This window comes from Sinocyclocheilus grahami, unplaced genomic scaffold (genome assembly GCF_001515645.1).
Source record: "Sinocyclocheilus grahami isolate Dianchi unplaced genomic scaffold, SAMN03320097.WGS_v1.1 scaffold125.1, whole genome shotgun sequence".
Classification (NCBI taxonomy): domain Eukaryota; kingdom Metazoa; phylum Chordata; class Actinopteri; order Cypriniformes; family Cyprinidae; genus Sinocyclocheilus; species Sinocyclocheilus grahami.
Window position 1 is genome coordinate 1,327,670 of NW_015505304.1, and position 16,765 is coordinate 1,344,434.

A 16,765-nucleotide genomic window follows, 5' to 3' on the forward strand; every position below is an offset into this window, starting at 1 on the left:
ATTACTAGTATCTTCAAGAACATTTTCTGATGTCCAGTTTAAATAAAAAATCTTGTCTCAAGATGCACAAATGCAAATTTGTGTGAGAAAATTTGTGTGCAAAAATGTTGCTTTTAAATGCACCCCTAAACCTCATTGCCTCCTTCCTGAACCCTCAACAACAATGAGGTCATGACTGCCATCACACAAAGCCTATCAGAGCACTTGGACTGTCCATGTGATAATTGCTCTTGTATTGCCTGTCTGTTGAAGGGTCAGCCACTTGAGTTGAGAGTTAAGTTGTCTATAATTCTGAAAATGACACATTTGATTTGTTCTTTGATTAGGTTTGTTGTTTAATTAGCGTTTTCTCATATTCAGACTGGTGGTTTTGGGAATCCAGGCATGAAACAAGCTCTAAAGTAGCTTGTATCTAAGTGGGTATATATAACAAACATATATATTTTTTATTGACTTTGAGTGCATATACTGTTTAATCCTGAATTTTTTTTCTCATACTCGTTCACTGTCTTGTCTATCGTCCCTCCATGGAGGGAGAGATTGCAGACCGTGTCCTAGCCTAATTGGATGATCAAACCAGTTCAGGGTGACACGGAGTGGCGGCTTGACAAACGCGATCATCTGGATGGTCACAGTTGAAGTGGTGGTGGTTGGCAGCTGCCCTTCCTCCTCAGCTGGGACTCCTGCCCCTGAGGTCAGGGCACCAGTCAAGGCTTCCAAATTGGCAGGGGGGTTGGTTGGCTGTGGAGGAGTGGAGAATTCTGGGTGTGGGTGGAGGGCACGACAGCAAATTATCTAAAAGGGTTTTGAAGAGCACGATCTGGAGCCCTTCCAAATGACTAGTTCTGCATTATGTATTCTAATAGGGAAAGCCCTGAGGTGGTTTGGCTACGGATACCACTGCCAACTGAGGCTGTCAGAGCCCAGGCACAGGCCAAGGCCAAATGTTGTTGATCAGCTCTGGGCTTCAGACACCTGGCCATCAGCCAGATCTTCAGAACACTATCGTAAGAAGATAGAACAAAGTTGTTTGTTACTGAATAACTTGTGTCTGTAAAAATGGCATAGTTGCTGTTACAAGAAAGCCTGATTATGTTGAGGATTATGGCACTTTGTTTGAATAATAGTAAAATTACTAAATAAAAATACATAATGAAATTTTTTAGTATTTTCATTCATCTCTGATCATTAGAGCTCTGCAACGGTATAAATATTTAAAAATTCCCTTAGCGAAAAAAGCTCGACTTCCATCAGAAACGTACCACCCATTTCTATCAAAGGAGCTTTTCACAACTAAAGATCTTTGTCAATGTAGTGCACTTAAACACAAATAGCTTTTGCTTGGGAGCCTGTTGGGGAATTCTCTCCATTCTTGAAACTATTATTCCAGCACTAGTGCTGGTCATGAGGGGACTCCTGTTGTGTTTTTGTTCTGGCTAACTTATACGTCATTCTGTTTTGTATTGATTTTGGGTTTCAATATTGTTATTTTCCCCATTTACCACACTGGATCCCATTAATCCAAGTAGTCAAAACATCCACTCCATCCCAACATTTCTGGCAGTAGTTTGAGTGCGCATTGCTTGTTTGTGTGTAGTCATGTATTTATGTTTTACACTCTTAAAAATAAAGGTTCTAAAGATTTTCTCAGCAATGCCCTTGGGGGTTTCTTATTGTGAAGAACTTTTGGAACCTTTTTCCACTAAAAAGTACAATGGAAAGTTTCCATGGATGTTCAAGCTTCTTCGTGGAACCATAGATGCCAATAAAATTGTATATGGATTGGACTATATTTTGTTCAGAAACCCACCACAGACTGGGCGTAAAATCACAGCCTAAGGGATCAGTGAGTGACACATCGCTTTATATCAAATCCCCTACATTCTAACTTGGTGTATTGAAGAGAGTACCAGCTTAACAGCAGGGTTTTTGGTCTGAGTTAATTAAGACCCATCCATTGGGAAACGGAGTGGAGGTTGTTCTGAAAGGGCATCCTGGGTCAAAAGATTAGCACCGGACATCCCAGATTTACTGATCCTGGCAAACAATGAGACTGATTACAGGTCACTCCTCTATAGAAGCAATACAGCAATTTAAACAGATAACTATTGGAGATCTGCTGATAAGCCTTAGATTTCATTTAGCAGTTTCCTTTAGCCCATATCCCTTATTTGCTAACACAATGCGTCACTTGCATTCATATTTATATAATAGGGCGCTGAGATTGTTGAATATAGAACAGATTGTTTTGAGGTCAGACCTTCGTCTCTTTTAAGACATTGTGGGTAAAGAGTTGGACGAGGGGACAGAAGGTCCCCTTCAGCTGCGTGGCCTGAAGCCCTCAAGACTGCTTCTGAATGGAGGTCATACCCGAGACTGACATTGATGTAATTCCGGCGAGGCAGAGTCCCTGCACTCAACTACCGTGCGGCTGCCTCAACACCTTAGAGCAATAAAGCTCCTTCTCTGAGCGTGCCCTTGACGAGCAGGCCGAACGCAGCGAAGGGGGCACCGCTGTCTGCCACTCAAGGCCCTGCGTGGGTAATGCCTGATCCTGCTCATTTAGGAATGGGAATGTGAACTCTCAAAGCATGTTTCATTTCTCTTTTTGCATGTGACTTTATTTCAAACATCCATGTGTAAACAAGGATGTCTGAAATCATAATTTTTTAAAAATATGTATGCCAAGTTCTTTGTTTTTAAGACAAGTGACAAGAATTGTTGAAGGTATTTTTTTTCTTTTTAAAAATATTTTTCAACATTTAAAAAAAAATGTGTGGTGTCTATCAATTAAAAAAAGTACATTGGTTATGTGTGATAGTACACAACTTGTGTTTTTTTTTTTCATTTCGTTTTCTTGCTTTCTGGCTGTTACTGCATTTGACTTGAGCTACCTATGCCTTTTTTATATAAAAAGTATGAAAAATGTTATGATTTGTTTTTCTTTCTTATCATTTCTTATGGCTTTCTTGTGTCTTTCTTATGTTGGTTACACCACTTTAATTTGGCGGATAAAATATTTTCAAATATTTCAAATATTTTAGAAGAAAATGTTGCTTTACTACTAAATTTAGTTAGCTAGTTTAATACATTTCCGCTTTTAATGAGATATTTTACATTTTAATTTATTCTTTCTGCCACGAAAGTTACCCTTTTTCTGTGATTGACATTTTTCATCACAGTAGATATGTATTGTAGATATGTATTCGTCATTTTTGTATAAATTGTATTTTTTTTACGTATTTTTATTTGAGAATGCCTACTTTAATTTTATTTGAGTGAATAGCCTCTGCTGTCTCGGTTATTCGTTGAATGACTGTTCACAGCCTATGAAACTGGATTAAACAACATATTGTCAGGTTGACCTTCTTTATCATCATCTTTTTGGACATAAATCCGTGTACAGAACACCATGCGGTCGCTTGGCTGAGTCCGTCTTTTCAACACCGATCCGTAGGAACGGATCCAAAGAGCGCGCGCATGACGCTCATTAACTTTCCCCTCGGCGCGCAACAATGCTTTTCGCGAGCGCTTTGTGCCAAGAAGCAACGCTTCTCTTAACAAGTACTACAACTAGCCCGCTCTTCTCCAACTGGGAGAGAAATTGCTTTCCAAAATGATGGAAGGAGGACGGTTTAATTAGAATTTAATTTGGGTTAAACTGAGAGAAACGATGTAGTTAACGTTTGGTGGACTTAATTGGGGCCTTTTCTTCCGCGCCCCCTTAAAAATGCTGACGCTACCCCCGTTAATCTTCCATTTACAATCAATTGAGTTGACCAAACAAAAGTCTGGGTCTTTTTTTCTTCCTGTCTCAGCCGGGCTTTTGTCGCTTGTAAATGCCTCAATTTCGGCTGATCTCTGTCGTGTACATGCTCTCCGCTGTTGACAGTTCATTAATGCGCTCTTGTCCCTATAATCCCTCTCGCCGCGTTACATGTGCATGCAGTAATGAGCTCCGTTGTCAATTAACATGTTTCTAGAAGCAAAGCTGGTTGCTCAGATGTTTGAGAGGTAAGTGCAGAAAAAGGCCAACGAGACTGCCTTTAGGTTGTTTTCTTCTCTGCAATCTTTTTTAGGCACTATAGGCAAGATAGGCAGCTTTGCACAAAAGGGATTTTTTTATAACCCACACAAACATGTCTTTTGATGAGACCCGCCCCCACTGGTATTTTCCCAGACCTCTTCATCACCAGAAATTCTCTGATATTTTAGTTCATCTTTTTTTTTTTGCCAATGTTATATTGTTTTTAACCGATCCAGACTCACACAAATCGCCAACGCATTAAAAAAATGTAAATGTAAATGAAAATGAAAGTTACAACCTGTAGTGATCATCGCGCTTTTAGACCACCTTGAATGTCATTAATGGTCAATAAACTCAAACTGATACCGAAACTTTAATTAAATGATGCACTTTGATTCAGAACAAAATAGACAATTCTTACAACTTTTTTTCGATTGAAAATGCATTATTCGTATAATAAATCATACTTCCAGTTCTGAAAGTTTTTATAATAGAACATGGTGCAATAAAATGTCACTGCAAAAATGATGTTTTATCTTTAGTCTTCTAAATTTCATTTTACTAGTTTTTATTGCCTTTTTTTTTCTCCCTTTAGCTTGCCCAAGAAAATTTACATTTTCAGTAAATGCGCATTATAAAGTCTGTAGACTATATCAAATGTATGCAATGTAGCTCTCGAGACCCGGTTATCCCTCGTAAAATCATGTTTTGATTTATGTTTTTTTTTTTAAAGCACGTCTATATTCCACACGGGACGACATTCGAATGCAGTTGAATGAAATAAAGACACTTCTGTTCAAACACATTTTAGAACCTCTGCCTCTGAAGAGGTGAGTAGGCCATTCAACTAGTAATATTAGACTTCTTCGTGGTCCCAAGACGTGGGCATAATTGCTAATTGGGCTGTAATTGGGGGAGCGAGATTTGGGATCACGCGCTTGTCTCATCAGAATTTCTGTTAGCCTGCAAGGATAATATTGTTCCAGGATCCGTGCGCCGAATACATTATTGTTTATTAAAGCTGCGGTGATGAGGAGAAGTGGGATGAGTGCAGTTCATTTTCCACCTACTGATGAACACGACTTGATGTGCTGAAGCTTCCCCTGGGGCTCTTTAGTTGATTAACGTAACAGGCTTTCAAGAGTCCATGTTTTATCTGATAATTTGAGCCATTAAACTGAAGTCAAGTGCACGGTCACAGAGGCAGAGTCGTGTATCAAATGTCTGAGTGAAACCACAGGCTTTGAACTCCACCAGACATGTCATTAGGAGCTTTAAATTGAACTGTGCACTGAACGGCTGCAAGGCAATAGATCGATAGTAATTATATTTGATAGATTAACGAGTCTTGTTTGTCCCCTTTTTTAAACTGTAAAATCACTCTAGCTTATGAGGTTTATAATTTACTGTAATGTGGCTAAATATAGGCCTAGTTTATTTCTTTAAAAAAGTCGCAGTTAACTTCTTTCCAATTGTATGTAAATAAGTATATAAATATAGACCCTTTTTCTGTTTGTTTCTTTCTTTCTTTCTTTTTACAATGGCAAATAATCACGTTTCTATTCATTTACAACTGACCTTAACCTATGTGCACGGTTCCTAAATCATACAAATACAAAGACCCACAAAAATGAAACAATTATTCTTCATGTGAAACAGACACATTTTAAATGTTGAACTCGGGTATTTTTTCTACAAATGGAAAAAATAGAAATCCGACATTATTGTATTCATGTTTTTTATTTTTATTTTAGCATATTCGCTTTACCGTGTCAACACATTGATCAAACATTTCTTTTACACATAAGTTGCATTTATTTATAAAACGCTTTTTCCTTCATCTAGTCTACAAATAATTGCTTGGTAGCCCCGTATGGCAGTGGTTTCATTAAATAATATTTGATTCTGTTTTATGTACAATTCCTCGATGATGTGATGACTTTCTCCCGTCCCGTTCATCTTCGTTCATGTCGGTGGAAGATGTTAAAGCACCACAAAAGATGGTGCGGTTCATCAGTTGTCCAAGTTCAGTCAAACACTGGTGGCGTCTTGGTTTTGGTGTCCTCTGGAAGAATCGTTTCCTCGCGATAAACCACTGGCGTTATCGTGCAGTTTCCGTATGTGCTTTTTCAAGTCAAAGTTCCTACAGAAGCCTTTCCCGCAGGTCCCACAGATGAAGGGCTTCTTGTCGTTGTGCGTGTGCATATGAAACGTGAGGTTATAGATCTGATGGAAGGCCTTGCTACAGATTGAACACTTGTACTGTTTCTCGCCGCTGTGGGTCAGTTTGTGATTCTTGTAATTCCCTGGAAAAAAAAGAATATAAACGAATTATGTCATTTTTTCCCCCAGCAGGTCAACAGTTCACAATTAAGTTGCATTTAACAGAAGAGTTTCATTTCCAAGCCTTCCCTAATCAGCACTTTGCATGTTGAAGTCAAGAAGTTGTCAAACTTAGTTAATATCACGTCGACGTACAAAGGAGTTAAAGGTCTGTGTTTTGACCCATATGAAATGTACAAATCTTAAGTTGTTAGCTGAGTGACAAATTGATAAAGGCCTCATTTCAACAACTTCAAAAAAAACAATCGAATGAAATATTTCCGGTTTTATTTTACGTGAAAAAAAAAAAGAATTCAGAAGTTGCTTACCTTTTTGATGAAAGCCCTTTCCACAAAATTCGCAGATGAATGGTTTGTAGCCCGCGTGAATTCGGATATGTGTATTTAAAGTCGAGCTTCTGTTGAAAGCTTTTCCACACTGGTTACATTTATGAGGTTTCTCCTGTGAATGAATTCACAACATCTGGGTAAGTAAATCTCGCGCGTGCTTTTTATTCTAAATGTATTAAATTATAATTTTTTTTTTTTTTTACTCACCTGTGTGTGAATAATTTTATGTCTACATAATGTGCTGGCCTGTCGGAAACCTTTCCCGCATACTTTACACACGAACGGCCTCGCGCCTGTGTGCACCGGCATGTGACGAGTCAGGTTATAGTGCGCATTGAAGACCTGTGAAGAAAAAACGAAAGAGCTTAATAAATCATCTGCAATTTATTCCGTGTGAGCATTATTTTACTGTCCCACATCCCGTCCAAACAACTTGACAAAATCCGTCATTTAGCTTACCTTTCCACAAACTTCACACGTGAAGTTCTTGGGTTTCCCGTCAGCGGAGCAGTTATTCGTTTTGCTGTGCGCTTTCACTCCGTTCTTCTCAGTCAGACTGTGGTTCTCCCGCACTATCTGATCCAGCTGCCCAGGGAGATGCTCTTTATGTGGGTACTGAGGTGTGGGGAATTTCTCGGGTGAAACGCACGCAAGTTTGGCGTTCTCCAACAAGAGGAGCTTCTGATGCGCGCTTATGGCTTGCGCTTGAGAGTTCGCGATTGCTGAGGAAAATAAATGTCCGCTCAGCAGCTCGGACTGATGATAAGCCGAGTCCAAGTAATTGAAATAACACAACGATCCGTTAGTGGGCATGGCCAGCGCTTGGTGTATCACCTGCGGCTTGATGACCCTGCTTCCCGGAAACACAGAGTGCTTAACTCCCGCGTCCGCTGTACCGCAGACGCCGCAGTTGGATTTACACATGGCCGCTGAAGTGCATAGTGCTCCCCTGAAATTAACTTTCCAAAACTCGGAATAGTTCATTAAAGCCTTGGCCTGCAGGTCGTAGCTGAACGGCTGGATCGGGATCATGCAGGGAATTGGGGTACACAAGCCGAGCGTCCTCTTCCCTTCGGATCCCTCAAGTCCTCCGCGGCGCTCCTCCTCCGCGATCGCGGCTTTTGGTTCCGACGTCTTGGACATGATTCTGTCGATGGAAAAGGCCAGGGACTTGGGTGCCGCCGTGGCCCCGCTCCTGTCGTCTAGTCTCGGGCAAGACATCACTGTTTCCAGAGGGAGAGAGCTCGCCATTTCTACCCAACTTGGTGTGAGCATCGACCAGCCGCCCCGTCCTCTCCTGCTGAATTCCAGAAAAGCCAGGACACGCACCAGTTTAATAAGCACCTTGCTTTTACAATGTCACCATTTGCATTCAAATGGCCATCCCCGGAACAATAGCGTCCAGGGGTACCCGATTAATGCTCATTAACTAGTACACACAAAATTAACAGGACATTACAGAGCTCGTTAAGCAGAGACTAAGACAAACCCCCTCCCAGAGTCGATTCCTATTCAGTACTTGCGAAAATCTTACGGCAAACTTACGCCAGAGTCGATGTTGTAGTTTACCTTTTTCCTCCAAAGCGCACAGCAGATGTAGCTATTCAACGATTACGGCGTGACTGCACTGTCACATTTTACTGGCAGACGTCCTCATCAGCGCGAGATCACTGTCTGGAGCACTTAGCTGACATCACTTGCTCTTGCTCTTATCAGGGTGACAAGGAGACGCCATCACCAGAACTGTCCCCTCTCCTACCGCTCATTTATACACGGCCACGGGGGTGGTATGCATGCATGACAAGATACTACAGATTATTATTTAAGTTTCTTGCCTCAAATGGTCTGTCGCGCATCCACGCACGGTTCATACCATGATCCACGAGGTGCAGAGCAGTAAGCCATAGACATAATGTCTGTAAATTACATTATTTTAGTGGCTTTTCTTCAACTTCGTTTTTATGACAAATTCTGTTTTTAAGCAGAGTATATTGCTTGATATTCGTGATGTTTTTATGATACACTTTCGTACTTCACTATTGTTTTTCGTGTTATTTATTTATTTCGTTTTATTTAATTATTCATTTAAACGAGCGCTCAGTTTCACATGAAATGTGCAACGCAGGTCGGTTTAATAGGAAGGATTTGGGGACCGTCCGACCAGTTTCAATTTTCATTGCAAGTTGCTAATCCTTGTCGCTGAAAATTGCTTTTCCATGCTGGTTTATACTTACTATTTGTACAATTGAGAAGGTCCTATTTCCACCTGTTTAGAGAGCAGATTGCGAGAGCAGAACCTCCCTCGGATCCTATTAAACGTTTTTCCTCCTTCACCTATTCAGAGGAACCAATTTTCCAACGCGATTCAGAGTTCAGCCTCCAAAGAAGCAGCTCTTTCACTTTTAGCCACTAAAGCACTGCATGGAACCTGGTTTTGTGTTTTTCTGAAATAAAGGGAAGGATTAAAGCAGGGAAGAAAAGACTTAGCCTGGCCAGAGGTATAGCACGAAATGAAAAAAAGAGAACCCCTTTTAAAGCTGTATAAAAAGTTTCCTGGAATCCAGAGTTTTGTGTGCTTGCTACAATGACCAGTCGCCCTCTCGTCTTTTTAAGAGGGCCAGCTTGAATTCATCTGTTTGCAGACGATTTCACCTGAGACTCACAACAAATTATTACAAAAAGAGACCCTTTTAAAGCTGTATAAAAAGTTTGCTGGAATCCAGTGTTTTGTGTGCTTGCTACAATGACCAGTCGCCCTCTCGTCTTTTTAAGAGGGCCAGCTTGAATACATCTGTTTGCAGACGATTTCACCTGAGACTCACAACAAATTATTACAAAAAGGCCGAAACGGAGCTTTTCAAGTTCGAACACAGTGATTATCTTTACTGTGAGGAGAATTGGTTCAAGTTGCTCACACAGTGTAGCCTGTGAAGATGCTGACTTAACATTCTTCTGATTGAAGCTTGATTACGTCTGCAAGCGTGGCTGCACATAGGACACTAATTAGTTTGTTAGGTTTTTACTGGAATGTCATTTGTTCGTGAATTGGAATAATTTGAATCTATTTATATAGTATCCTACACATTTCTGTAGTTAACTTAATTGCACTTAGGCTATTTGTTGTAGCTTAGTGCTTATTTCAGTAAGGCTATAGTCTATATTTCAACGAAATAAAATAAGCATAAGAACCCCATTCCCCACACCTGCGGCCGCAACAGAGAGGACTTTAAACAGGTTCCACTAATTCTACTCATATGTAAATGATCGAGCTCTTGAGTTTATTCAGGCACAATTAGCGGCTTGTCCACACAATAAACATTGATCATATTGCTGTACCTTCACTCTCAGCCCACGAACTGAAATGAAATGAGCTCAAATTCACACTCAACGGACGCGCTCCTCTTCAGAAAGCTGGAGGCAAAAGACGGAGCACGATTTACATGACAAATTGCTTGTGTATTAAGGCGGGTTTAATTGTCGTATAGAAAATACAGAATTTCAAATACATTTTGAGAATAAATGGCAATGCAAACCACTATTAGTTTGCACCCTATATTAAGAACTTGACGTTTTGGCACTGTAGGGAACAAAAGAAAACGAGGTGCTTTGCTACTATATTACATATTATAATTGTTTTGGAACTTAATCGAAATAATTAGCACATGTAATTCTTCCAAGAATGAGTTGTGTAGAATGTCTAAACACAAACCGATTTATTTATTTCGGGAGTTTGCATAATATTTACATTTGGGAATAAAATCTGTTATTTGTTTATATAATTTTAACCTACGTTGCATTACGTTACTTTACTCTAATTACATATTACTTTTCAAAACACAAGTTTTAAACTGGTCCAGCCTCCCAGGGTTGATTTCTTAAAAGTGATCACAGTGAGTGTGCGGAATGAAAAGTGAAGATGCTTAAAGGCATCAGTTTTCAGAAGTGGTCAATCAACATATTCACTATACCTACCGACTGTTCGTTTTCAGCAGCAGTTCATTTTTCTTTGTCCACTGTTTAATTATACCAAGTTTGGTTCTTTAATAAATGAGTTCATCTTTGCAACAGCAATGACAGCTTGCGAATGGTAACAGGTTACATTAAGAGAAGAACTGAAAAGCGTGTGTCCAACACCAATGAGTGGTACTTACTGATAATGATGACACCTGTGAATTTATCAGCTTTTAATTCTAGGTGCCCTAAGGAAAATGTGTAACAGCTTAATTGTAAGAATTGCAGGATAGGAGAGACAAACAGAGAGGAAGTGAGACACAAGCACACCTCCAGAGACACATTGTGCCACACTTTATTGCAGAGATCCCACCCTTAGGTGCATTTAGGAGCATTCCAATCCATCTGTTCTCAGATCAGTCAAAGAGTCTTGATTAAAAAAAGATATGGATTTAAATTTAAATCTGATTTGAGATTTGGGGATACAGCTCTAGGAGAAGACTAATGTTGATTTAGTTCACATTTTGTCAATGATTTGTGTGAAATTTTTTGATGGCTTAAGTTAATGTTCTCTGAATATATTTTTTTTCATTCATGTGTAACAATTAATGGAGTTCAAAGGTGTACATTAGATTACAATCTGTACACACCCAATGTATAGCCTTCAAGGTAAGATGTTTTTTTATGCAAATAAACTAGGTGTGAAACACTGTTCTGTTTTGCATTTTCTTGAAATGGATCCCCATGTTGGATTAAATGAATTTATGTTTAATATAAACAGTTCAAATGGCAGGGATTAAACATATCATCATTATCATTCTGAAGGAGATGGCTTGTCAGAGAGGAGGGAGGCTGTGTGTGTGTGTGTGTGTGTGTGTATGGATGTGTCAAGGTTGCAAATTGAAAATATGCCAGACTTGCTTGAATATGCCAGGTTCTGGGATGATACACACACACACACACACACACACACACTCACAAAACCTACAGTACATATACCCCCGAACAGATATCAACTTAAATTAATTGCTTTTCCATAAGATAAAAATCCAACCACTTCAAATGCAATAGTCAGATATTATTGATGTATATGTATATGAAGTTTTTTTTTTTTTTAGATCTTTTAAAAAATCTTTACATTTACATTACATTTGAAAAACTTTTCAGTTTTTAAAAAAGTATGTTTATTTATTTTTTTCCAACAGTCAATGAGGTTAACCTCTTCAGCTCGGCGGCATATTTTGGATTTTTTACTTTTTTTAAATTAAGTTTTTATTTGAATGTGATGAGTGGGGCGGAGCTGAGAGCCGTGGGAATGGATCTGACATTATTTACTGAGCCTCCACTTGTTCCAAACCTGTGTTTCTTTCTTGTGTTCAACACAAAGATATTTTGAAGAATGTTGGTAACCAAACAGTTGACGGTAGCCATTGATGTTTTTTTTTTTTCATACTATGGAAGTCAATGGCTACCGTCAATTATTTTGTTACTGGTGTATCGCAATAATCAATGTTGTTATATTTTCCTTGATTTTCATATCCATGTATTCATTTATGATTTATTATTTATCGATTTATGCATCTTATATTAATCCTTATCATATATTTATATTCAAGAATTTACACATTAATGTTACTCATTTATATGCCTTTTATTTAGTTTTATTTATGTTCATATATAATGTTTTGTAGTATTCTCCAAAAATATGTATGTTATGCACATTTCATATATGTTTGAAAGATGGGTTTTGTTAGATATTGGATATCTTTCAACTACTGCCTGAGTAATAATGTTTCTCAGAATTAGTCATTAACAGTACTAGATGTTCTTTTCCACAGTGTTTTTGCAATATGTAAGATTTGATATTTGAAAGTGCTCATTTTGCTGTATTTCTTCTAAAGGTATGAAAGCCATGTCTAGCCACACATCTATTTTTTTAACCACAAAATCTGACTGGTCAAGATGACCTAGTTTGACCTGAACTAGTCATTATAACAACATATGACATAATGGATACATCTATTTGACCTTTACTTATTAGACATAAACACCAGTTTGGGAGGATGTAAGTTTCCTTCATATATATTCCTTGTGCCTACTCCGATTACTTACCTAACTCTACTTTTGACTTTTCTTTGACTTCTTTCTCCTTCTTTTGCTTTCCCCCTCTCCTTGTATCTTACTTCTTTTGGGCTTTTCTTCTGATATTCACTACTTCATCCCTTAGACATAATAATTTGGAATACTCTGCACTTTAGTTATCGAATAAGATAGATCTTAATTTTGTTTAAACGTACTTCCTTTTATAATTTTCATATTAACTTTATTCTTTTATCGTATTTATAATTTTTATTTAATACATTTGCTATTCCCTATTCTAAAATTGATCTCTGACAAAGTCATTACTAATCTGTCTGGATCTCACTGCATCAGTTACCAATATTCTTCAAAATATCTGAAAGAAACAGCTGAAAGAAATTCATACAGGTTTGGAACAACTTGAGAGTGAGTAGATGATGACAGAATTGTCATTTTTGATTTAACTTTTTAAGATTTCTACAAAAATGCTTACCTCAAGCAAATGTAAACAAAAAACACTCATATAGCAACAGTAAGAGAAAAAGAAAGTAGCTGTCGAAGTTGCAAAGAAAACGGTGACCAAGGAGAAAAGCTGTGTTGTCAGGCAATTGCTATGGACTGCAAAAAATGGCTGTTTTAACGCAGACTTGAGTGAGTCCTTTTGTCAGCCAGCACATTCCAGCAGCTCGTCAGAGTTTCTCACTGCCTGTCTGTTCAGCTCTCTTCAGCATCCCAGAATCACTCAGATGTGCAGATATGGCAAACATTTGCATGGTCACAGTACTTCCAATGGCTTTTTTTGATTGTGTGGTCTTGTCATAGCCATACACGGCTCCCTATCTAGTGCATGCTCTCTTAGCCAGCTCTTTTCTGTTTTAAATTGTCTTTCAGTGCACCTTTCTTCTCTATTTTCCTTTTCAAGTCCTAATGTGCTTTCAAGTGATGAGTGAACCACTTTTGCTCCTGCCTCTATTTTTCTGACCCTTGTCCATGTGCAGTATGTTCTCCATAATGTCAGCTCTGAATGGTGCACTGGTCTCCAAAGCATGGGGGGGGGGACTTCACCGCACCTTTGATGCTCCAAGCAAAAGGTTTGAATGCTTTTTCCTGAACAATGGCGTGGAAGCCTGACAAAGCCGCGGGTGCAGGGCAACCTGAGTAACCCTACTTCACCTTCCTATTCATCATTCACGTCCCTCATCTGTCCACCAAATTAAATATGGTCCACAAAATGGACAAGGGAATGTCCCCTCCGGTGTTATGGGGACGGAGGAGACTGCGGGACGCAGACGATGTGTCTCGTGAGTAAGGCTGGGCATTAACATATTCGCTTCAGGCTGCAGAACAGGTGGATGAGGGAAGAATGGGAATGAGAATGAGCGAGGGATGGCATTCGAGCCATTTGATTGGCTGCGGAGGATGATGTGAGCTCATTGCTCTCAAGGGCCTGATTATCCACTTTAAACTTATTTCAAGCATATTTGTGTGTCTTTGAGGAGATGTCTCAAGTTATCAGACTCACAATCCAAAGTGACATCACCGTTGAGAGGCCATGCTGCACAGCAACAATACATTGTATGGATCAAAATTATCGATTTTTCTTTTATGCCAAAAATCATTAGGATATTAAGTAAAGGTCATGTTCCATGAAGATATTTTGTAAATTTCCTACCGTAACTATATCAAATATATTTTTGATTAGTAATATGAATTGCTAAGAACATAATTTGGACAACTTTAAAGGCGATTTTCTGTATATATATATATAAAGCTATATATATATATATATTTCAGATGATGTATAATTCTCAAAAAATGTTCCCTTATGTCTGGTTTTGTGGTCCAGGGTCACATTTATTTTGTGGCATTAAATACATTCATAGTTTTTAAAAAGATTTATATTTCAAATAAATACTATTATTTATTCATCAAAGAATCCTAAAAATGCATCATATTATTGAAATAGTATTATAAAATATAAATCAGCATAATACAATTTCTGAAAGATTTTATTTAAAAAATAAATTACATTTAATTACAATAAACTGCATTTTAACATATAATAGAAATTATGATTCTTTTGAATCATAATATTTCACAATGTTCTTGTAATCAAATAGCCTGAAATTGGGATTAAGATACTTATTCATTTTTAATGAATTTTTCTTTAATATTTATATTTTACTGGATACATTTTTCTGTAAAGGTTGTGCTATATGTTGAATATTGTCACTTTTCTGTGGGTTATATTGACTTGTCAGCCATGCCTAAATTAATAATATAGCACAGCCTCTTGAAATATTTATTGAGAAGCACATCTGCATCTTTATTCAAAGGTGTCCCAGATAAAGTGATGCAGATAAAGTGACCTTTACACTATAAAGTGTAAAGGTCAAAAACAGTCAAAGATTTGAATTCCGCCTGCTAATTATAAAATGAGTCGGCTAACACAGCTGATCGCGACATGTAATGGAGTCTTGATTGATCGTAGCTCGCTTGAAGGGCGGATATTGGGTCGTGTAGTGGAAAGGCACAGTGAGCTCTCGGCATAAGCCCATTCGCAGGGCCAGATATGACACACTTTATCCTCTGAGCCATTTTTGATTAAAGCAGGATGATGATCATCATCTTCATCTCTCTTTGTCTCTCATTGACTCTCACCCTGACGGCGCTCCCATGAGCTGAACATAATGTGAGATTACTTCAAACATTAAGCTAAAAAAAAAAAAAAAAAAAAAAAAATATATATATATATATATAATAATCAGGCCCGTTGTACCTCCATCCTAATGCGTAGATAAGATGGTTGCGGCTTGGCTTAAAAACCCATAAGAGGCTTTGAATTGTCCTTGTTGAAGGGATCTGACATCTACCTGTTTACTTAGAGACGCAAGCTGGCATCCAGTCGTGCTCCGTCGCGTCATCGCACATTGACATCTGCTCGAGCAGGCAGGGTGAAATACGCACGCTGTGGGCCTCGAATCGAAACGTTTAAGTCTAACCAAACGTTGGCACACAAATGTAATCGTGTGCTACTTTGCGTCTGCGGTTTCGGTTTTTCATTTGTTCCGGAGGTCACACGCTGCGCTCGGAGACGGGCCTCGCCTCGCATCCGCGTCTCAGACACCCTCTCCCGCGCAGATGCGAGTGTGAACCTGGGGCCAGTTCTTGTTGCGCCGGTCAATTGGAGAATCTTTTATTTGGATACACTTATCGTTCCTATTTCCTAACCTGATTGAGGCTTAAAAGCCAAAGCAGCTCAGATCGTGCCAGAATAAATCTCCTTGCCCATTAATCTGTCGCCGGGTCCTCTCCCTCTCAAAATTGTTGCATTGCGGCAGGATTTATGAGGAAATTAAATGTATGATATCCAAGCCTCCTCTTACGGCGCTCCGCGCTCGGCGACAGGGCATTTCTGTCCTCCTCTGTTGATTACAGTGAAATCAGCGCGAGAGTGGCGCATCGGAGGAAGCTACATTCCCACAATTAGGTCACAGCGGCGGGCCACGGGAACATATTCTAGCGGTGGGCCTCTCTCATTTGTCTTTCCCTGCCCTGTGCCCCCGCGCCGAGCAACACACCAAATTGTATCCGTGGGTTCGGATCGGAAAGAGTAAGGAGATGAAAAGGCAATTTCCATCTGCTAGTTAAAGCTCCTCAGTTCCTTTCTCTGGGTCTGAGTGCTGCATTATTGCCCATAGTCTGTGCTCCAGGGGGTTAAATGAAACACTTCACCTCAGTTATACTTAACAATTATGTGCCAGTGGACACTACGCGGTGTTATTCAACAAGATGAGGTGTAAATGCTGAGTGATGATGCATTATAGCTACTGTACGATCATAAAGAAGAGCAAAATGTCATTTTCCAGCAGGCCAAAACACACCCGTTCTTAAATTCAGATCGTTGTAAAGATATAAAAGCATTTTCAAACTCATCCTTTTTTTTACACAGAAATATTAAGCAACGCAGCTGTAGATAATTAGTAAGAAATGTGAGTTTAGCAACAAACCAGTTCTTTAAAATTATTCCAGAACA

The 16,765-nt window shown here is 39.0% G+C and overlaps 1 protein-coding gene across 6 annotated transcripts; it reads right to left on the bottom strand.

Annotated features, from left to right (window-relative positions):
• Nucleotides 1-5,751: 5,751 nt before the first annotated feature.
• On the bottom strand, nt 5,752-9,072 carry LOC107590189 (fez family zinc finger protein 2). Of its 6 annotated transcripts, none has more exons than XM_016278818.1 (5): nt 8,934-9,072; nt 7,159-7,999; nt 6,907-7,041; nt 6,679-6,811; nt 5,752-6,333 (listed from the first exon to the last, which is right to left on the bottom strand). In XM_016278818.1, the coding sequence occupies exons 2-5, from the start codon at nt 7,972-7,974 to the stop codon at nt 6,059-6,061; spliced, it is 1,359 nt and encodes a 452-aa protein (XP_016134304.1). In that variant the 5' UTR covers nt 7,975-7,999; nt 8,934-9,072; the 3' UTR covers nt 5,752-6,058. The 6 variants fall into 6 exon arrangements, with proteins under 6 accessions (XP_016134304.1, XP_016134302.1, XP_016134303.1 ...); XM_016278816.1 differs by lacking the exon at nt 8,934-9,072 and adding an exon at nt 8,269-8,434 and having other exon boundaries at nt 7,159-7,996; XM_016278817.1 differs by lacking the exon at nt 8,934-9,072 and adding an exon at nt 8,269-8,434.
• Nucleotides 9,073-16,765: the final 7,693 nt, after the last annotated feature.

Coding starts and splice junctions, on each gene's coding strand:
- LOC107590189 (XM_016278818.1), bottom strand. CDS start 7,974: ATGCTCACACCAAGTTGGGTAGAAATGGCGAGCTCTCTCCCTCTGGAA. Junction 7,042..7,158: donor CGTGTGAAGTTTGTGGAAAG/GTAAGCTAAATG, acceptor TTTTCTTCACAG/GTCTTCAATGCGCACTATAA. Junction 6,334..6,678: donor AAAGGGCTTTCATCAAAAAG/GTAAGCAACTTC, acceptor TTTTTTTTCCAG/GGAATTACAAGAATCACAAA.